The sequence below is a fragment of the Notamacropus eugenii genome, chromosome 2 (genome assembly GCF_028372415.1).
Source record: "Notamacropus eugenii isolate mMacEug1 chromosome 2, mMacEug1.pri_v2, whole genome shotgun sequence".
NCBI classification, from domain to species: domain Eukaryota; kingdom Metazoa; phylum Chordata; class Mammalia; order Diprotodontia; family Macropodidae; genus Notamacropus; species Notamacropus eugenii.
The window spans coordinates 201356840-201379175 of NC_092873.1; the positions used below are offsets into that span (position 1 = coordinate 201356840).

The 22336-nt window shown below is 38.3% G+C and overlaps 1 protein-coding gene across 1 annotated transcript in view; it reads right to left on the minus strand.

Moving 5' to 3' along the window:
• The window catches only part of MAN1A1 (mannosidase alpha class 1A member 1), a 171390-nt gene extending 168741 nt beyond the window's left edge, over positions 1–2649 (minus strand). The window contains exons 1-2 of the mRNA XM_072643165.1: positions 2366–2649; positions 1291–2188 (exon numbers count right to left, since the gene is read on the minus strand). Coding sequence (XP_072499266.1) covers positions 1291–1911 — 621 coding nt within the window. The 5' untranslated portion in view covers positions 1912–2188; positions 2366–2649. The remainder of the gene's footprint in view (positions 1–1290; positions 2189–2365) is intronic.
• Positions 2650–22336: the final 19687 nt, after the last annotated feature.

The window sequence follows — 22336 nt, forward strand, 5'->3', positions numbered from 1 at the left end:
TAGATGTGTGTAAGAAAATAAATCTTTGGAAATAATTAGAATTAAAGGCTTTTATGATAATTTTAAAGCACTTTGATTCTCCAAAAAGAGGGGCAAGGGCAGGAACCAAAAACTCATTTAGCCTGGGGAAGTTTAAAACTATACTTCAAAAGCACACCTTTGAAGAGGGTAAGCCAAATAGAAGAAATTGAAAAGGTGCCACCACATAGTAAAAAGCACTACTGGGATTCATACATAGATTCTAGGACTGAGTCTATCCTTAACTTACTATTCTAAGTTTGGGCAATAATGTCTCTGTGCCTCAGTTTTGTGATTTGTAAAATGAAGCAGTCTAACTGGACTTTAGGATTTGGAGTTGGAAAGGGTTTTAGAAATGAGCTCTAAGGTTTGGTCCGGATGAAAAATTCTATAGTTCTATTTTGGAGGAATATCACTGGAAAGAATCAGTAATAAAACATTTCTCTTGATCATGAACATCCATCCACCTTACAGAATTTTAGTTATTCAGTACAGAATTTACTAAAAAAAATGTAAATGCAAAGGAATTTAGAAAATCCCCCTTTATGACAGAGATTCGACCTTGTATTGTTGTAGATGCAAACTTGTTGCATAATACTTGGCTTCCTCCCCTAAGAATACATCAGAACCGTCAAAGGGCTCCAAGTATGTATTTTTGTAAACATTCAAATAATGACTACACAGGCAATCTCTTCAAGTCTTAAAGTTGTACTTTCAGTTAATATGCACAGGATGCCACCTGGCACAACACTGCCACATCACTGAAGGTTGCAGTGTTTGTCAGTTGGCTGTTGAAACAGGAGGCTCCACTTGACAAACCCTTCAAGGCTACAACTAAGCTTATCTGGCTCGTTTTTTGCACTTCCACTATTTGGGGGGGGGGGAGGGAATACCCTGTTCTCCTTCATATCTATTCACTTTATAATAGCCTAAAGGAAGCTTACCTACTCATCTAGGTTTTTTTATTTTTTATTTTTATGTTTTGGTATCTTCGCTCATATTCATCAAAGAACGTAAAAGATTAAACCTCTGACCTAAACTGGCCCGGTTGTACCATGTTTTCAGGTTACCAAACACAGTCATTTCCAGGAAATTCCTTACGTTGTTACTTCACCTGGGAGAGTGGGAAGAATGAATCTTCCCCTTCCTCAATAGATTTCAGCCTTTCATTCAGCTTAAGAGTTTGAAATGACTGCTGGTTTCCCTTGGGAAAAAATAACAGACTATCCAAGAATTGAATCTCCTTTATGGCATCTCTACCCGATCACTCACCTCTTTGATCTTTGCCCTCTTCTGACGGATTTCTGGGTCGGTGGGCTCCCGTCCTAGAGCCCCGATGGGAGGGCGGAAGTCTAGGTGAGGCAGTCCACCGGCATTCCCTTTATTGAGCAGTTTGTCTTGGAGAACTTGCTCCTTCTCCTGGAGAATATCTCTCTGAATCTCCTCGGGCAACTTCTGCAGGGTCTCCTTGGCCTCTCTCAAGGCTCTCTCGTGGTCTTCTCGAATCTTGGCCAAATTGTCCGCAGCAGCTGCGGCCGCGGCAGCAGCCGCTGCCCTCTCACCTTCGCTCCCCTCTTCCCCCTTGCCCTCCGCATTGAAGCCGCCCAAGCCAAGCCCCTGCTTGTGGTCGGAAGCTGGCTGGAGAGCCGAGTTGGAGTGGAAGAAGACCCCACTGAGCAGCTTCGAAGAATCGGGCAGGAAGAAGATCGCCCCAAAGCAGAGCGTGATGAAGGCGCTGAACACCAGCAGCAAGACGAACTTCTCGGTCAGACGGAAAGCACCCGGCCCGGCTACCTTCCTGATGCCCAAGCCGCCACTACCGCCGCCGCCCCCACCTCCCAGCCCACCCCCGGGGGGGCTGCTGAATAGGGGCAACAGGCCCCCCATCGGCATCTCTCCGCGAGACCCTGGGGACGCTCGGTGGCCCTGCTCTCCTCGGCGTGCAGCCCCAAACTTCACCCCTCTGCAGCCCGGCTGTCAGGGGCTCCGGGTCCAAGTCCCTGGCATCCAGAGCCTGATAATGTTCCCGCTGGGCTGTAGATCCTCAACCGGTGGGGAGCAGAGTGGGGGAAACAACTTCCCCGCCCCCTCTCTTCTTTCCGGAGGGGGTCTCCAGGGAAGCTCTTACTGCCCACCCACACTGCACAGGAGGCTCCTCTGATTGCAGCTGCTGCAAGGAGAGAAAGCAGAAAAGGAGAATTATTTGGATAAAGTTTCCGGTGGGTCCCCGCCCCACTGGGGCCCCCACCTCCTGGCAAGGCTCCGGGTGCCGCCCTCGCTGCCCCCTCCTCGGTGCTGAGGTGGAGTTTTTAGGTCCTACACCTTGGACTCGGTGTCCTGCACACACCTGGGTGGCAGCAGGGGCTGGGATGAGACCGGACACCTTCCCCCCACAGCAGGCACAGCCAACTCTAAAGCTTAGAGGGGCGCGGCCAAGGGCTAGTCAACTTCGGCCGCGCACCGTGCTCATCATTCCTGCTGCCCCCACAGCGGTGTCGGCGGCGGCTGCAGCGGCTGCTGCTTTGGCTGTCCTGGCCGCCGCTCTCCTGGGCGGGCTGGCAGGCGCTCCTGTGAGCCGTAACGCACGCTGGCTATTCCTCGGCTGCCGGGTTTCCACTAAAGCAACTCCCGGGCTCAGGGCTATCGGAAATGAGGGCGGTGACGCGCCGCCGAGAGTGGCAGCTCTTCCCGGCCAATCCCCCGCCGCCCGGGGCCCGGTGGAGGGCGCACGGACACAACGAAGGGAGGGGCAGGGCGGGGCTGGGCCACAGGAGGGAGCCCCGCGCCAAGGTGGGAGGGGGCGAGGGGAAAAAGGGGCGGGGAATTTACGGGAAGCTCGGCCTCCTGGGGGCTGGAGGCTGGGGGTCTACGGGGCGCGGCGGAACCCCAGGGGGAGGGGAGAGGAAACACCGGCGACCTCGTGGTGGGAAGGGGGAAGAGCTGGGGGCTCGAGGAGCTGGGCAGTGCAGGGTAGTGAGGAGTGGGTAGCTCGGGATATGCAAAGGAAGGGAGGGAAGGAGAGAGGAAGGGTGCTGTTTGTTTATACAAAGTACTAGGCTTGGCCATCTGGTGACCCTGGAGGTTAAATAAGCACCCAAGGCAGTGAGCCCTAATCAGACGGGGCAGGAGTCAAGGTCCGGGAGTTGATCCTTACTGGCCTTGGCGCTGGGATTTTCTTGCACAGTTTTTCCGCAAGTTCACCCTGTTGAGGCCCCCGAGGGAGGTGGGCACAGTTACCTACATACCATTTGGTGGCCCCTGTACCGAGGCTGGGCGCCTGTGCCTCGGCTGAGGGGAAGGGAGTTGTCCTGTGGGGGGCAATGGAGTCAGTGTGGGAGAGGGAGTTCGTACTTTAATAATGATTCAAAGTTAGTTTCATTCAATTAATTACCCTTTTTAAAAAGAAACACTGAGGAGGTCCAGTACAAAGTGCTTCGGTACTAGATGTACCTACAGTGTCCCCTCCTTTCCCCCAGTAGAAGAATATTTTAGGGTTTTTCTTTTCCAAAGGAAGAGCGTGCTTGCAGCTTACAAATTTCCGAGCTGTCTTGGTAGTCTCCTTACATCGTTTTCCCATTTACAGTAGAAAAGCTCCGTGGTTGTTGACTTTTCACTTTTAAAAAAGTAGAAGTTATTTTTCTCCTCTAAGATTCCAAAATTCATTTAGCCCGTTCGAGTTAACAAACATGGTCAAATTTTCCACACGAAAGGAAGTTAACAGTGCCCTAGTTAAAAGCAATAAATGAGATACTTGGGTTGAAACTTTTTTAAAAAAATCTTTAACTTTAGAGTAGGTTCGATGAAGAAAGAATACAGAGGTTGATTCATGACAATCATTTCCTAAAATGTGGTCTTCATTTCCCTGATCTTGAACAAATGGCCAGATTATTAGTAACAGAAAATTTTCACACCTCCTCATTTTTGAAAGCAAGCAACTTTGTAGCTAAACCACCCTGCCCAGGAAATAAACAATTTTATTCTTGTTACTGTTACTTTCTGTTTGTCCTCAGACCAAAGTAAATGCCGGCATTTTTGAAGATGCCTAAAAATTCAGTAGTTTTGACAATGATCAAATATGAGAAATTTAAAAATTGAAGCTGAAAGTGTAATTAATTGTAGGATTGATATCTGGTATTAACTTGTTTTATCTTATTTTTAGAACCTAATTGTGTTCCATTGTAGACTAATTTTATTTCCTTTGAGTTACACGTTCTCTTTAAGGTAGGAAATCATTGTTTGGGAAGGTATACTCTAAGTCTATGGCATTCTGATACCTGCTATGAAATTCTACATCCAGAAGAGTGCAGTATGCCCAAACAGGGTAATATTGTTCAAGAGGGATAAAAAAAGAGAAAAAAACAAATTTTTTTTTGTTAAAAAAATTAGAATTAGTCACTAAAAGACAAATATTGTTTTGAGCAATTCTTATGAAACACTGGTGCCCTGAAAAGTTTGTTTCATGGTGCTTCCAACATCAGTTTGCCAATTCATTTATCTTCTACACTGTCATAAAATATAGTATACTGCTTACCCTGGAATGCAATGTCTGTAAACAGTATTTTGGGATGTCATTCATTATCTTAGCAATTTTTAGAAGGAACTTCAAAATGCTAAAAATTTTATTTATTATCAAATAAGATTTTCTCTCAAATCCATCCTGAAGTTGAGAAAAGATGCCAAGTCTTAACTATTTCTACTAGTATTTAAATTACTGCTGTTATGCAAAGAACATGAGGTATTATTTCATGTAGTACTGCAGTGTGTAGAGCGGGCATTAAAATTCATTGTAAAGTGTAGAAAAGATTCAGGAATGACAGTTTTTCTATCAATCTGAATTTTTATTTAAGAAAATATTTATATATATATATATGTCACTTGATCCTCTTTGCCTCAATGTCCTCATCTGTAAAATGATCTAGAGAGGGAAATGGCTAACCACTCCAGTGTCCTCACGAAGAAAACCTCATCTGGGGTCATGAAGAGTTGGAGACAACTTAAGACAACTGAACATATGTACAATTTAAAGTACTGACTGTATTCAGCCGAGTTCACCTTTATGTTGTGTTTTTAAAACTTCTAAAAATTATATGTAACACTTTTTCAAAGATAGAACATTCTGGCTTCATTGGCTTGTTAGAAAATAAATTAGTATGAATAGTTGTATACTAGGCTTTGGCATTGTCAGAGGTGATATAAAAGGGAGAAACCAACAGGACGATAACATTTGGGGAAGATATTTGGAAAGATACTTCCTCAGCTACTGAATCAAATCCAGTTATAGATTTATAGAAACTTATGTTTTACCTCAGACAGACTTTTTGTTTTGGAGGAAACTGAGGACCTAAGAAGTTAAATGACTTAGCTACCATCACATGACTTACTAGCAGCAGAGCTCAAATCCCCTTACCCAAAGGTATGAAGGAGTTTTGGAAAATACCATTCACTTGTCAAAACAAGTAGTTTATACTATTCGAGGCAAGTGGAAAGGAATAACCGCCAGTGTAACCTCCTTGGAAGATTTTAGGATTTAGAGCCAAAGTAAATTTTAGAGATCCTCAAGTCCAATACCTCTCATTTTGCAGATTAGGTAACTGAGTCCCAGAAAGGGTAAGTGACTTTCCCAAGGTCATATAGGTTTTACCTTTCAGAATTAGACTTTAAACCCAGTTCATTAAACTACAAATCCAGTTCTTATCTATATCACATTGCTTCTTCGGGTTCCTAAAAATGCTTGTACAGTTTCTCTATTTAAAAAAGAGTCTGGATAGGGAAAGGAAATGTGTTCATTCATTCACAAAGCTAGGTACATTTAAAGGATTTATTCAGATGAAAAAACTATTAACAGATTTCTCCAAGTTTTTCTTAATTCTTTAATGATTTAGATCACCTAGTGTCATAATGGAAGCTTATATTTATAAAGCATCAAGTACTTTTCTTACAACAACCCTAAGAGGTAGAAATTGAAAGAATCATTGCCCCCATTTTATAGATAGGGAAACTGAAGCTATGGGAGCAGAAGTTATTTGTCTAAGATCCACAGAGTTAGGAAATGGCAGAACTCAGACTCAAAGTTAAGTCTTTTGATTCCAAGTCTATTGCTTTTTCCATCATATTTAACATTAATAAACTGATTTAACTTATGGTCTGCAAGTTTTACATGAACAAAACAAAATATAACAATGATTATATGTGTATATATATGTATACATATATGTAGCTTTCTTTTTCTAGTACTTGGGCAATTATTTTGATAGCAATGATATATGGATTGCTTCAAGGCAGATTTTGAATAAAATTTTCAAAAAACTGAAGGAAAATTTTCGTTACATTACATGTTTTCAGATAACCCTCCATGTAAAAGCTGATCCTAAAATGGTGGGGTAGACTTTATTTTTTAAACAAAATTTTTACTGATGTCTCTTTTTAAAAATATCACCCAAAATTCCCCTAGAATCTCTCCCCATTTTTACCCCCTCCCTGAGAACCATCCTATATAACAAAACCTTTTTTTAAAGAATATAAAATTTTTGGGGAATGTTTAGAAATGGTTCATTTCTCAATATCATAACTAATCTAAATGATTAAACATGGTTAAAACACATAGATCATTAACTATTGCATTAAAGATTCAAAAACTGAGGTAGCGTAGGATCTTTTCACAGCAGTCTCTCTAAAGTATGTCCTCAAATTTCAGGTCTATACCATGATATGAATTGCTTTCAAAATTTAATTTCCAAAAATTACAATACCTAAATACTTCACATTAGAGCACTGTGAAGAGCAATTTTGATTTTGTGTAGAAAACATGTCTGTGTAGAACAAAATTTTAAGTCTCTAAGTATAAAAATAAATTTCAAGCCAAAATGTTATTGACTTTTGCTTAAGTCTTATTAATAAGTTCACAAACATCCACAGTCAAACTGAAAACTTTTATATAATACTAGTAATGTTTGCATTCAGATAAATGTCTTAGCATTATTGGCCATTCCTTCTCCCCTCCTCTGGAAACATATTTATGTGGAACAGATTCAGTAACAGATTTAATATTTAGTACTCTATCTGATATGGTCTGATGTAGACCAAGAAAAGCCTGATCAGTGTTTTTTCTGTTCCAGACATCCTTCTGCTAAAAGATCTGCTTTTATTTGGATAATAATTTCATCATTACCCCAGTCCTCAATTTAAAAGTGAATTGTGTTTCAAAATTTCATTTTTTAATTCAGCTATTTAGATTTCTTTACATATTTATTTCTCTGAAGAATGGTGGTTAAGTTCCTAGGCTACCCCACAAAATTTTATTTGTGATAATGAAAAATGACATTAAAAATGGAACCTTGTGTAGTGGAAAAAATGTTGGAGTTGAGGTCAGGAAAGATATGATTTCAAATCCTTCCCCTATCACTTGCTAGTTGTGTAAACCTCAGTAAATCATTTAAATTCCTTCATCTTATTTTCTTCATCTGTTACACAAGAAGTAAAACCTACGGTACTTATCTCACAGAGTTATTCTGTAGTTCAAAAAAATCATGCATGGAAAACAATTTGCATGCTTTAAAGTGTCTTTAAATGTTAGTTATCATTATTAGTTATCATTACTCATTAATTAGTAAGTGAACAAATTGAACAAAATAAGATTATAGCCATTATGAAGGCATGGGGTGAGAGATAGAATGCTATATAGGAATAATGGCAAAAAGGCCAATTTGACTGGACAATAGTGTGTGGGAAGAGGCATAGAGTGTGGTAAGGTTTGGAAAGTTAGAGTCTGTGTTTGATCCTAGGGGATAATAGGGACATAGATTCTTATAGGGATTCTAAAGAGGAAAGCTGGCTATTGGAGGTTGTGGACCCACAGAACTAAAAGGGCCTTTAGAAAAAAATTGAAAAGAAAAGAACTGATAAACAGATGTATAGAGTGATTGTGTATACACACACACACACACACACATGTGCAAATATTTGTATGTAATGGTAGCCATGGAGGGGGGAGGGAAAAATTTACATGATAACTTTGTTATATAATTAAAAGGAATAGAAAGTTGTACACAATAGATTTGTAGTTTCACGCATAATTATTATTATTCTGTGTTATGGGGAAGTTCATTTCATTCTATACATTTTAAACTAAATAAAAACTTAAAAAAATTCTAAACCAACTTCATCTGACGGGTAAAGAAACATCCAGAGAGATTTCCTAGGGTTACAGTGCTCATTAATAGCAAAGCCAGGATAAAACACAAACAAATATCCTGGTTTCTGATCCAATGCTTTTGCTTCTACACCATGAGTCTTGGTGGTACTGGTTCCTTGTCATGCCTAGTCTCACTTGAGATTTATACCTTTATTTTTCATTGATGCTGGTCTTTCCCTGGCACTACTCCCACTTGCCAAGCTTGATTAGCTGGGGGAGGGATTTAGTCTAAAAAATGAAAGATATGGGGGAGGCAGAGGTTTTCTTGAGGTAATAAGGAGAGCTAGAAGAAAAAAGCAAGAACCAAGAGGTTAAGGGGATATGTATGGGTAATTTTAAGAAAAAAATTACCCAAAGTATGGTTAATTGAGCTATAAAAGAGGAAAATGGGTGACTATGGAGTTTAAACTATATCAGTCATATGGAAGGAGAAAAACGGTACTTTCAATGAAAAGCACAGTAGGTCTGGGAAGCAGCCTAACACACAGGAACAACTTTGCAACCTTTTTACTTGGAATCTTCCCAGGGGCACTCCTACCCTGACAGATTTGAAGCAATTGTTAGGATGGGGTTCAGACTGATGGCATGAGCTTTTTCACTAGAGTCTGCAGTGATTTAGACAGGGTATTTAGGAAAGTTAAGGGAAAAGGAGAGGCAGTACCATTCAGGAGATATAGAAATGATGTCAAGGGCAGAAGTTCTCATTTCCAGGTTGACTTTTTTCTTTCATGCTTGTAGGATGATTCTAGGCAAATTACTTAACTTCCCATTGCCTCTAGTGATTCTCTAAGACTAGATGATTCTGATCTGTGGGAGAGTAAATTTCACAGGGGGATCTCCCTAACTGGTGAAAGGACAGGTCTGATTTTGTTTGTTTTTTTAAAGGGGAAGGTAAAAAGCCAGACTATCCTTGATCAGATCAGCTTGACTCTGGGGAATGTATGAGTAGAGTACAGACAGTACTCAGGTGAGGTTGCATGTGCAGTGGGATAGTGTGAGAGAAACATTTTAGGCACTGGATATGTTCCTGTTCTGTAGGGTTAGATGTACTCTCCAGGTTACCTTCCCTTTAAGAACAGTGCCAGAGGAGAAGTGGCATTCATATTCCTGAGGTATTACATATATATTTCTATCTGCAATAGACTGTTGTTTGGGAACCAGGACATCTGCACCTGGAGAAAGGGACAGTGATGAATGAAGGAAAACAAATTTAAGTCTTACTATATTATACATCTTTGCTAAGCCTTGGTGTACAAATACAAAAGTAAAGACAGACTGGATCTGCAGGAGTTCACTCTCTAATGGGAAGCAAAAACACCTACAGGGAAAGTGGTGGCTAAGGATGGGGCATTTTTGTTTGGTAGAAGAGGTTTACAAATCAAGTTTTCCTAACCCAGAGGGTTACTTATGTGCTGCGATCTAATAAAAACTTTTCGTTACTAAAAGAAAAATTTCCCTTCACTAGCATTAATATATTTATTAAACTTTTAAGAAGGGAATTAAGTGTTTCCCCCCTCCCTCAAAGAATAATTCTGTTACAGTCTCTACCAAAATATACGAAAATATAGCCCTCTAAATGTGCTATCAGACACCCATGTTTAGTCTATATTCATCACAACCAATTCTCTTTGAGTCATCTCCATGCTTATGTAGTTTGGACATGCCACCCTCTTCCTCCATCCAGGTTCCCTCTTTGAATGGACTTGTGCTTGCTCTTCCATACTAGAAGTTTGAGGTGATTTCTACTAATTGAAACCCACCTACTGAGTGACACTTTCCTATCAATGCACACAATACTTTGAGGAAGAGTGGGCACAAAGCTACAGAAAGCAAGTTTTGATGCACATGATTAGGGAAACCCATGTGTCTGATGCAACTCACATCTCTAGACTCTAGGCCTTGATGTCCTCTATCGTTTTAGGGAACAATCTGTACCATGTGTCACCTGCTGGGTGAAACTGCTCCTTTTTTGACTTCTGATGTCTCAGCTTCTATAAGCAGATTCACTTGTCAGCTTCCGCTTTTTAAATCCTTGGCTTTTCCTCCTCTACCACAAATTAGAGCTTTCTCACATGTAGTGACCTATCTCTATGTTAGTTTGAGAAACCGAAAATCCACATTTCTGTCAGCTTTGATACAATATATAATTTTCCCATAGTCCTCAAACAGTTCTTTGATTTAGTTGCTCAGCAATAAACTTCAAAGTCCTAAAAACAATCTTAGGTAAATTAGCTTCTAGGAAGCAAAGCACTTTAAAGTCTTCTTTACCACCAGTCAGTAAATACCTTTTCCTGTAAGGATCCACTTCACTTAGGTCTTCTCAGAATTACCTGTTTATTTCTTCAAGACACTTTTATCTGAGGGACAACTTTTTTTTCATGGTCCTCTCAGAATTATTTCCTCAAGCTGATTTTCTTTGTATTTTTCACATAAATGTCCCATTTCTGATACTTTCAGTAAACAAAAGTGCTCACACAAGAAAGTAGTGTTACCTAACACCCCAAATCCCAAGTTGCTTGATAAATCATATCAAATATGTACCATTCAGCATATTTTTATAACATACTATCTTGGAATTTTTTCCCAGGGGAAAAATTCATGGAAATCACAAAAAAGGAAAAAGTACTAGAGGAGCTGTCAGACCATTATATTTCTGTGTTCTTCCCATGTTCCAATTCCCTGGAATTGTTCACTTTGTAAGAACAGTAGAAGCTTGTTTATCTCAAGATTAAAGGAACAACCCTAACAATGTGATTTAGTTTCTATAGTTTAAACATGTTACCTAATTGCACCTGCCATAGAATTGAAAATATTGGAAAACTTCCAGCTGCAAATGTATTTCTTCTACTTTCCTCTCAATATTTCTGTTTGCACTGCTTTCTCAGTTGTGCTAGCACCTTCTTCTCTCCATTCTGTCTCTCCCCACTAAAAACCATTTGTTATTATCAAAAACCTAGTATGTTATTTTTTTTTAAAAAATCATATTTGATGTGTTACAAAAGTTCTATAACCTAATTTAAATTTTTGTAAAGGAAAATGAAACCAAACAAGCATTTTTTCTCATTTAAAAGAAATCCATAGCAGCATAATATGTAGATTCCAAATATATTACCAAACAAATACGTTGTCTACATTGTATATTTAAAAAATTTTCCTAAACATTCTGGCAGAAGTATGTAAAGAAGTTACCTAAACAAGACTACAAGACAATGTGAAGGAGTTTCCTAAGCATAATAGAGTGTGTACTATGGTTAGTCACTGCTCAAACTGAAGAAGTTCTTTTGTTGACTGAGTTGAATCATAGGATGTTAGCCATGGGTCAAAGGCAACTGACAGGGAAACAAGGAGCATCTTGGCATCAAATGGTTAAAGTATAAGCCATACCTTTTGTGGGTTTTAAAAGCAAGAGTTGGCTCTGAAGAGAATATATGAGCTTTCCTTTCTGCCATTTGCTTCTTGGAGAGTATAACAAGGTAGGAAGAAGGGGATTTCTCTCTCCTCTTTCTTCCACTGATAATGCCCTCTTAGTAGCAGAGGCATATAGCAACATCCAATGGAGAGGACACAAGTTGCAGAGTGATGTTGGCAGAAAGGGTTAAAAGTCTGCTACCTGAAACATTTATCTTATTTGGGAGATGGAGGCCATATGTTAAAGACTCTTGTTAGTCTTATGGTTCTGTGTTTTGTTTTGCTTTTTGAAAATGTGTCTTCCTATGTCACCCCAGCTGGAAGTATAGCTGCCACTCATGGGCCCAGTCTTATTAATGATCTTGGGGTCTCACCATATTACTGCTGGACTTACTGTACACATCAGATTTGTTTTAACCCTTCTGTAGCTAAGAACTCCCTAGCTTAAGCAGTCCACCAACTCATATTCACCTAGTAGCAGGGATTATAGGCATAGGCCACCATGTCCTACTTTGGTTCTTTTTGAAAGAACCTAGCAGTATCTTAGACCAGAATACTGGGATTTAAGCTGAGGCCAAAGTTGGAAACAGTGAAGACCACAAACTTCAGGGTCATGTGTCCCACCTAGCAGACAGAGAAGCTCCCATAGGGAGCAGTTTAAGGATCAGGCAGTTAGGAGGCACAGTGGATACGGTGCTGAGCCTGGAGTCAGCAAGAAATGAGTTCAAAGCCAAATTCAGATTCCTACTGGCTGGGTGATCTTGGGTAAGTCATTTAACCTCTGATTGCTATACTTTCCTCATCTGTAAAAATGGAGATAGTAATGGCACCTACCTTCCAGGATAGTTGTGAGAATCTAATGTGATAATGCTTGTAAAGTACTTAACACAGTGCCTGGCAGATAGTAGGTGCTGTATATATGTTGACTATCATTATTATTACGCAAGAAGTCATTAGATTACTGGTGTTATACAGTTCTGCCCATGTCACCTCTCTACTCAGTAAACTCTAGTGACTTCCTATTATCTTCAAGATAAAATATGAAATCCTTTGGTATTTAAAGCTCTTTTCAATCTGGCCCCTTTTTATCATTTTTCCATTAAAACTACTTTATTCCCTCTTGTGTACTTTCTAGTGATGCTTAACTGCCTTTCTTTGGTCACACACAACCTTGAACCTCCCAACTCCTTGCCTTTGCCCCGGCTTTCCCACAGTCCTAAAATCCTCTCTCTCTGCATTTTGGTTTCCTTACAAATTCACCTCAAATTTCATCTTCTACAGCAGGCCTTTCCTGGAACCCCCAGATGCTTGTGCCTCCCCAGAGAATAACTTCTGTCTACTGTGCATACACAATATACACAGTCTTGCTGTGTTTACTTCACTTTGCATCAGTTCATACAAATCTTCCTAGGTTTTCCAGAAAATTTTTCCTTCGTAATTTCTCATAATGTATTTGATGACATTTATATATCATTGTTCCCCAGTTCCCAAACTGATAGGCACCCCCTTGGTCTCTAATTCTTTGCTATCATAAAAAGAGCTGCTATAAATATTTATCTATAAATGTTATATATAGTAACATATATGACAATATAACACACATATCTATATATCATTATACACACACACACACACACACATATACACACACATTCTCTTCTACTTTCTTTGACAGCTTTGGATTAAAGACCCAATAGTAGTATTACTGGATAGAAGGTTTTATAGCTTTATAACTTTGGGGGCATAGTTACAAACTTATTTCCAGAATGACTGGACAGTTTTACCAATTTATCAACTAATGTATCTCTTTTACCACCAACACATCAGCATTTGTAATTTTCCTTCCCCCTTCTAGGGAGACTTTCCAGTCCAAGGGATATGAGGTGGTAATAGAGTTGTTTTCATTTCACTTTCTCTATTATCAGTGATTTGGGACTTATTTTCATATCACTATTGATAGCTTTGATTTCTTCCTCTGAAAACTGCCTGTTCATATCCTTTGGCCATTTATAATTGGGGAACGCATCTTATTTTAATACATTTTAATCAATTCTCTATATATCTTAGAAATCTTTTTATCAGAGAAATTTTGGCAAAGATTCCCCACTCACCATTTACTTATTTCTTTTCTAGTTATAACTGCATTGGTTTTATTTGTGCAAAACCTTTTAAATTTTATGTCAATAGAAGTATCCATTTTATCTTCTGTGATCCTTTCTCTTTCTTGTTTGGTCATGAACTCTTACCTTATTCATAGATCTCACAAATAATTTCTTCCTTGCTCCTTAACTTGCTTATAATTTTACCCTTTGTTCTAAGTCATTTACCTGTTTCCTTGATAAATGGTATGAGATGTTGATATATGTCTAATTTCTGCCATACAGGTTTCCAGTTTCCCTAATAGTTTTTTTGGTCAAATGATGAGTTATTTCCCAATAGCTGGGACTTTGGGTTTGTCAAACACTAGGCTACTGTCTTTGTTTGCTTCTATGTATTGCATAATTAATCTGTTCCACTAATCAATAAATTTCTCTACCATTGGCAAATTATTTTTGATGATTACTGCTAGAAAAAATAGTTAGAGATCTAATACTACTAGGCCCCCTTCCTTCTCACTGTTTTTTTCGTTAATTTCTTTGAGATTGTTGACATTTTTTCCCCCTGATGAAATTCAGTATAATTTTTTGCACTATAAAGTAATCCTTAGAATTGTATTATCCCCTCCATGATCCTATTGTCTTTCTTTTGACTTGTATTTATGTCATACTTTAGACAGTGCCTAGAACATAGTAAGTACTTAATAAATAATTGCTATCTGTCTCGCTGCCAATCAGACCATCAACTTCTTAGGATAAAGGTCCAAATTAGTAAAAGGCTACAATAACAATAATTTAAAAATATATGGCATACAGTTGAAATAACTTAATCTTTACCTATTTAAAATGGTTGATAAGGAAAAAAGGATAATACACACCAAAATATATAAACTCTGATCATTATAGTTTTGTTCTTATGTTTTACTAGTATAATGCAATTGCCACAATGAGGATTCCAAGATCACCAGAAAGTGCCGTAGTCAACAAATGTTAGACTTACAGTGAGAGATGGTGTTCAAAGTTAATATTGGTTAAGAATATAAACTTGTTTGTGAGATTTTAAGAATGAGGATGATGGATGATTATGAGCAGTTTTTCCTCATAAAGCAGAGAAAAGCAGTGAAGGGCAAATTCTGTTTAAAGAAATCTTGGGGAAAGTAAAACCAAAATGGAGGAGTAAAGGTGGGGACTCACCTGAGCTCTCCCAAATTCTTCTCCAAGTAACTTTAAAATAATGATCCCAAACAAAGTTAGGAGCAGCAGAGCTAACAAAAGGATGAGATGAAACAATTTTCCAGTCCAAGACAACTTATAAGGTCTGTAAGAAAGTTCTGTTTCACTGGGGAGAGAGTGGATGGCAACCAAGCACAGGTCAAGCCCTAGGAAGCCAGCAACAGGCCTTTGGAATGGCTCCTGGGGCTTTCAGGCAATAGAGAGTAAGGAAGTCAGACAACTGAACAGAAAGAGATTACAGGGGACTCTTGACTGGCACTTGATGCAAGACTCTCCTGCATTGCCTATACTTGGTTTCAGGTTGTAATCTTAGGGTGAGAAGGAGCACTAGAGAGCAGGGACCTTGGTCATAGTTCCAGGGTAGAAAAGAGTAACTGGTTGCTCATAGACAAGAGTGCAGAACAGGACAGCAGTGATCACAGCCATCCTTAAATCATGCCACCTAGGAAGAATTGAAAATTTACAGAACCTCTACCCCTCTGAACTATCTCAGAAAATAGAAACACCAAAAAACTTGATCCTTGGGACAGTGCCCCTTTCACCCCAGGAGCAGGACCTAACTTTCATAAAGTTAAGTGTCAAGAAATAGTCTTGGAAAATGGGCAAGCAACAACAACAACAACAAAAACCTAACCAGAGAAAATTATTGTGGTGATGGGGAAGATCAACACAAACTCAGAGGACAGTAAAGTCAAAATTGATACATCAAAAGCATCAAAGAAAAGTGTGAATTGGTCTCAGACCCAAAACAGAATTCCTGGAATAGCTCAAAAATGATTTTTAAAAACAAATAAGAGAGGGAAAAAATTGAGAAAAGAAATGAGAGTGATGCAAAAAAATAATGAGAAAAGATTCAATAGCTTAGTAAAGGAGGCACCAAAGAATACTGAAGAAAAGAACATCTTGAAAAACAGAATAAGCCAAATGATAAAAGAGGCACAAAAATCCACTGAAGAAAAGAATTCCTTAAAAAGAAGAAATGACTAAATGGAAAAAGATACACAAAAATTCACTGATGAAAAGAACTTAAAAAGTAGAATTGGCCAAATGAAAAGATAGGCACAAAAGTTAACTGAAGAAAATAATTCCTTAAAAAGTAGAATTGGGTGAGTGGAAGCTAATGACTCCATGGGACATCAAGAAACAAACAAACAAAAAAGTCAAAAGAAGGAAAAAAATTGAATAAAATGTGAAATATTACATTAAAAATACAACCAACCTGGAAAATAGGTTGAAGAGAGATTTGAGAACTATTGGACTATCTGAAAGTTATGATTTTTAAAAAAAAAATCCTTAAGACATTTAATACCTTTGGTGGTTGGTTTTTTCAAACAGACAGAAAGCTGACATGATTATGTACAGTTCACCAAAGGGAAATGAACACAGTAACATAGCTAAGGGTTGCAAATATGTCCCAATCTTCAAATAAATCTTGCAATATGACTGGTCTTGTGCTATGAATGGATGTGAATAGGGAGATAAGCCATCTACTTCAAGAAGGTTCAGATGATATTTCACCTGGGAGTGAGAGCTATGATTATTTTTTTAAAAGAGCCTAGTTCTCATATTTAAAGAAGTTTTCATGGAAAATTGCTCTGATAGTCTACAACTAGAGAGTAAATTAGAATTTGAAATAATCTACTCATCACCTCTTAAAATATATCACCAAATGAAAACTCCCAGGAATATTATAGCTAAATTCCAGGGCTCCCAGCTAAAGGAGAAAATATTGCAAGCAGGTGGAAAAAACAATTCAAATATTGTGGAATCACCCTTTGAATAACATAAGATTTAACAGTTTCTACATTAAAGGCTCAGAGGGCTTGGAATATGATATTCCATGGGTCAAAGGAGCTAGGATTACAATCAAGAATTCCCTATCCAAGAAAACAGTCTAATCCTTCAGAGTGAAAAAAAGTTTGAATATTTAATGAAATAGAGGACTTGCAAGCATTCCTGATGAAAAGACTACAGTTGAATAGAAAATTTGATGTTCAATACAAGACTTAAAAGAAGCATAAAAAGGTAAACACAAAAAAGGAAAATCATAAGAGATTTAATAAGGTTAAGCTGTTTATATCCCTGTATGGGAAAATGATACTTATAATTCCAGTGAACTTTATCACTATTAGGGCAAGAAGAAGGAGTGTCCATTGACAAAAGGCATGGGTGTGAGTTAACTGAAATGAGATGATATCCACATAAGTAAAACTAAGGGATGAGAAAGAAGGATACATTGGGAGAAAGAGGAAGGGAAAGGTGGAATAAGGGTAAATTGTTTCACATAAAAGAGGTGCAAAAGAGTTTTGACAGTGGAAAAGTGTTTGTGGGATGGTGGCAGGCAATGCTTAAACCTTACACTCATTGGAATTGGCTCAAAAAGGGAATAACGTTCACTTGGTTGAGTAAAAAGTCTATCTTGTTCTACAAGGAAGTAAGAGGAGAGAGGGATAAAGGCAGGTGCTGTTAAAAAAGAGCAGATTAGGAGAGGTTGTAACCAGAAGCAAAACATTTTCGAGGAGGGACAGTGAAAGGAGAGAGAAAGATAAGGGCAAAATTAGGATGGACAAAAATTCACAGTAATCATAACTATGAATGTTAATGGAATTAACTCACCCACAAAATGGAAGTGGATAGCAAAATGTATTTAAAAAACACAATCCTACAATATATAGTATTGTTTACAAGAAGCACACTCAAAACAGAGAAACACACACAGAGTAAAGGTAAGGGGCTGGCACAGAATCTATTATGCTTCAGATGAAGTAAAAGAAAAGCAAGGGCAACAATCATGATTTCAACAAAGCAAAAAAAAAATAGATCTAATTAAAAGAGAAAAGCAGGGAAGCCACATTTTGCTAAACACACCGTAGACAATGGAGTAATATTAATACTCAACCTATATGCACTAAATGGTATAGTATTCAAATTCTTAAAGGAAAAGTTAAATGAGTTACAGGAGGAAATAGTAAAACTATACTAGTGTATAGATGAATCAAAGCTAGATGAATCTAACAAAAAAAAACAAGAAAAATTAAGGAGATGAACATAATTTTTAAAAATTTAGATATGATAGGTCTCTGGAAAAAAATGAATGGGAATAGAAAAGAATATATCTTTTTCTAAGTGATATATGGCACTTACAGAAAAACTGACCATATATTACAGCATAAAACCTCACAACCAAATGCAGCTAAGCAAAAATATTAACTATATCCTTTTCACATTCAATAAAGGGCCATGCAGATATAGATTAAATACTAGTTAGAAAGTAAATGATTTAATCCCAAAGAATGGGTCAAAGAACAAATCACAGAAACAATGAATAATTTCATTAATAAGAATGACATCAACGAGAGAACATACTAAAATTATGTGATGCTGCCTGTGTAGTACTCAGGGGAAAATTTATATCTCTAAGCACATATCAATAAAACAGAGAAAGCGCAGATCAATAAATTGGGCATGCAACTAAGAAAACTAGATGAAGAACAAATGAAAAATCGCCAATTTAAAACCATCAGCAAACATTACCTGTAATGGGGATAAGCCAGAGGGCTTCAGGGACAGGGGTGAAGCAAGGATGTCCATTATCACCTCTATTGGTGGAGTTGTGAACTGACCCAACCACTACAAACTATATAATTGAACTATGCCCAAAGGGCTATAAAACTGTGCATACCCTTTGACCCAACAATAACCACTACTAGGTCTATATCATAAAGAGATCAAAGATGAAGAAAAAGGACCTGTATGTACAAATATATTTTGCAGTAGCAACGAATTGGAAATGGAGAGGATGCTCATCAATAGGGGAATGGCTGAACAAGTTGTGGTATATGGTTGTGATAGAATACAATTGCATTACAAGAAATGATGAGCAGTATGCTTTCAGAAAAACCTGGAAAGACTTACATGAACCGATGCACAGTGAGGTTAGCAGAACTGGGAGAACGTTATGCACAATAACAACTATATTGTACGATGATTGACAGTGAATAATTTAGCTATTCTCAGTAATACAAGAATCCAAGACAATTCCAAAGGATTTATGATGACAAATGTTATCTACCTTCAGAAAAAAAACCAAACTGATGAGTCTAAATGCAGATAGAAGCATACTTTTTTTTAAAAAAAAACTTTCTTTTTCTTGCCTTTTTTGGTCTGTTTTTTTTTTTTCACAATATGACTAAGATGGAAATTTGTTTTGCAAGACTGCACATGTATAACCTTCTCAACGAGGGAGCAGTGAAGGGAAAGGGAAAAGGAGAGAATTTGGAATTCAAATTTTTAAAAACAAAAGTTTAAATTATCTTTACATGTAATTGGAAAAATAAAATATATAAAAAAACAGGAAATCATGACAAGATATCCAAGTATTAAAGTCATCATGAGAATATTTAAGGATAGAAACTGAAGAAGAAAAAATGGGGAAAAAATCTGTAAAGATTTTTAAAATATAACAAAATTTTTTTTCACTGGCAAGGATAATAGAGCTTCCACACTTAAACTCTAACAGTCCTAGAAGTACTTAGAGAGACACAGAAATAGCACTAACAAAGAATAATGATAGGAAAAACAGTTGGGTTGGATAATATGTACCAAGAGGAAAATTGTATTGGAGTCAAAACAATTGTGAGGACATTCAAAGAACGATCTATGTGTAGGAGGAAAGGTTAACAAGGACATGAAAGAAATATTTTGAACCTTATTCATTTACTTTCTCCTTGTGGAAGGATCAGAATTCCCTCCATTTCCTTACGGTAGGGTTAAGTTTTCCTTAAAATGCAACAAAGCTCTTCCAAGGACGGTTTGGTTCTTTTCTCTTCCTTGATTAAATTTGATCATATAAGGTCATAAAAGTTCCATCCACATGGAGTTAAGGCCCCTCCAACTTGGTTGATATCTGAAGACTACCCAAGTCACTATGCTCAGCTGAACAAACTCATTTCCATATGAAGATGAGGGAGGCTGTCAACTATAGAAGCTAAGGAGCCACTGTAACATCTTTGTTCTGTCATGGCAAAGTAAATCTCCTTTTGTTAATAGTTTAATGACAAGAGCATATCATTTCATCTCAAAATTAAAACTGAATTAATAGGTTGATGGTGTCAAAAAATACAGAAGTATTTTGAGATTGATCTATATTCAAGTTGGGGATATCCTAGTGAAGGTATTAATGGGGAACAGAAAAGCTTTTACAAGTAATGTTCTTCAATGGATCATATCTCTACCATTTATATTTGACTGAAAGATATAGTTAATGGGAGAGCTGATGTTTTTATTGTATGTTGATAACAAAAAAAAATTTGATTTGGAGGAAAAGAATGCTTTTTAAAAGGTTTTCTTCCAACAATGTATCTGTCATCCCTATATCAAAACCATTCAATATGTATTGAAAGATATACTAATGGAAATTAGGACCCTCTGATCCTAATCATCAAATGAGGCAAAAAGTAAAGTTGTTCATCACCATGATGGAGGAGATCCAGCACAGAGACCAAGGTGCAAAGGTTCCCTGTAGATGGGAAGATTCTCCAGATGTTCTTATTTGTATTTGATGTTATACTCTTTGCACCAAGCTTTAGAGCCTTCTAATAAAACATAACCATTCAAAAGAGTTTGACCCATCCATCTATACAGGAATGACCAGGTAGATGATAAATGTCTATTGAGCAGATCATGACATGCAGTGGTAAGTCAGTCAGTAAGCATTTGCTAAGTACCTATTATCTTGAAGGCACTATGCTAAGCACTGGAAATAGGAGCTACATATGGGATGAACAGGAAATAATCAGCAGAGGGAAGGTACCAGGGATTGGGAAAGGTTTCTTGTAATAGGTGCTATTTTATCTAGGCCTTGAAGGAAGCCAGGAAGTGAAAAGGTAGAGAGGAGAAGGGAGAGAAATTCAGGGATATGGGACAACTGGAGAAAATGCCTGAAGCCAAGAGGAGTGTCTTGTTTGGGGAACAACAAAGAGGTCAGTGTCAGTGGATCAAAAAATACATATGGAATTTAAGGTGTAAGAAGACTGGAAAGGTATATGTGGGGAGGTATGGAGAATTATGTTGTAAAGGGCTTTGAATGCCAGTCAGGGGATTTTATATTTAGTGCTGGAGGTGATAAGTAGCCACTGGAGTTTACTGAGTGTGTGTATGTGTGTGTGCACATGTGTGCACACATGTGCACAAGTATGTGCGTGACATGGTTGGATCTATGCTTTAGGAAAATTCCTTTGGTGGCTGAATGGAGGATGGACTGAAGTAGGAAGACTTGTGGCAGGCAGACCAACTGGCAGGCTACGAAATAGTTGAGGCATGAGGAGATGAAGGCCTGTGCTAGGGTGGTGGCATTTCAGAGGAGAGAAAGGGGCATGTTTGAGAGATGTTGGAGGGTGATAAACAGTGAGGATTTGAGAGTGATACTTAGGTTTTGAGCTTGGGGGACTGGAAGAATGGTGATACCCTTGACAGTCATAGGGAAGTTTGTAAGGAGGAGAAAGATAATGAGTTCAGTTCTGGACGTGCTGAGTTTAAGGTGAATATACAGCAGGAGATGTGTAGTTCTGAGGTCAGTAGAGAGGTTAGGGCTGGATAAGTAGATATATAATTATCAGGATAGACATGACAATTAATTGCAGGAGCTGGTGAGATCACCAAATAAAGTATCACAGAGGAAGAAGTTAAGAAGATCTAAAACAGATTTGGACATTTGTAGGCATGATGTAGGTTATTGTTGCTGCTAGTCCTTCATTCCCAAAAGGACCAATGACATCAACAGAGTGATGACTTGCAAGTGAATTAGACCTAAGTGAGGCTGGGCTGTGCAAAGTCAGCAGCCTCACTCTTTCCTCCAGTCATTGGTGTCCAGTGGCAAGACATGGGTCAGGACGATTGGTGATGGCCCCAGAAGGAGTGGGAGACCTTGCCTTTTCATGCTAAGGTCTTTCCCAGGTCTCAGTTTGTCTGATGTCAGTGATTAAAGGCTGGGTAAGAATTGAGGTAAAAGGTTTAGTTTTCCTTCACAAAAGAATCAGTCTGGAAAGGGAAGACCCCAAGAATTTCTGGCCAGAATAGTTGCTCTTTATGCTCACTCTGAGCCACAAAACCCAATTAGCAAGTGAAGCTTAGATTGGGACCTATTATTGGCCAATCAGTCAATTTTTAAGGCATAGTCAAGTAGTCCATTTGAATCATAATCAGTTTCATCGAAGTCTGGTGTGGACCAAGACCCAGTGAAGGAGTCTAAAATGGAGTGGTCAGATAGGAAGAGTACCAGGAGAGAGTGGTGTCCTGAAAATGTAAAGAGAAGAGAGTATAAGGAGTGTTGAGGTTTCATGATGTGTTGTGGTGGAACCTTCTCAAAGAATTCAGTCAGACCACCTCTAAT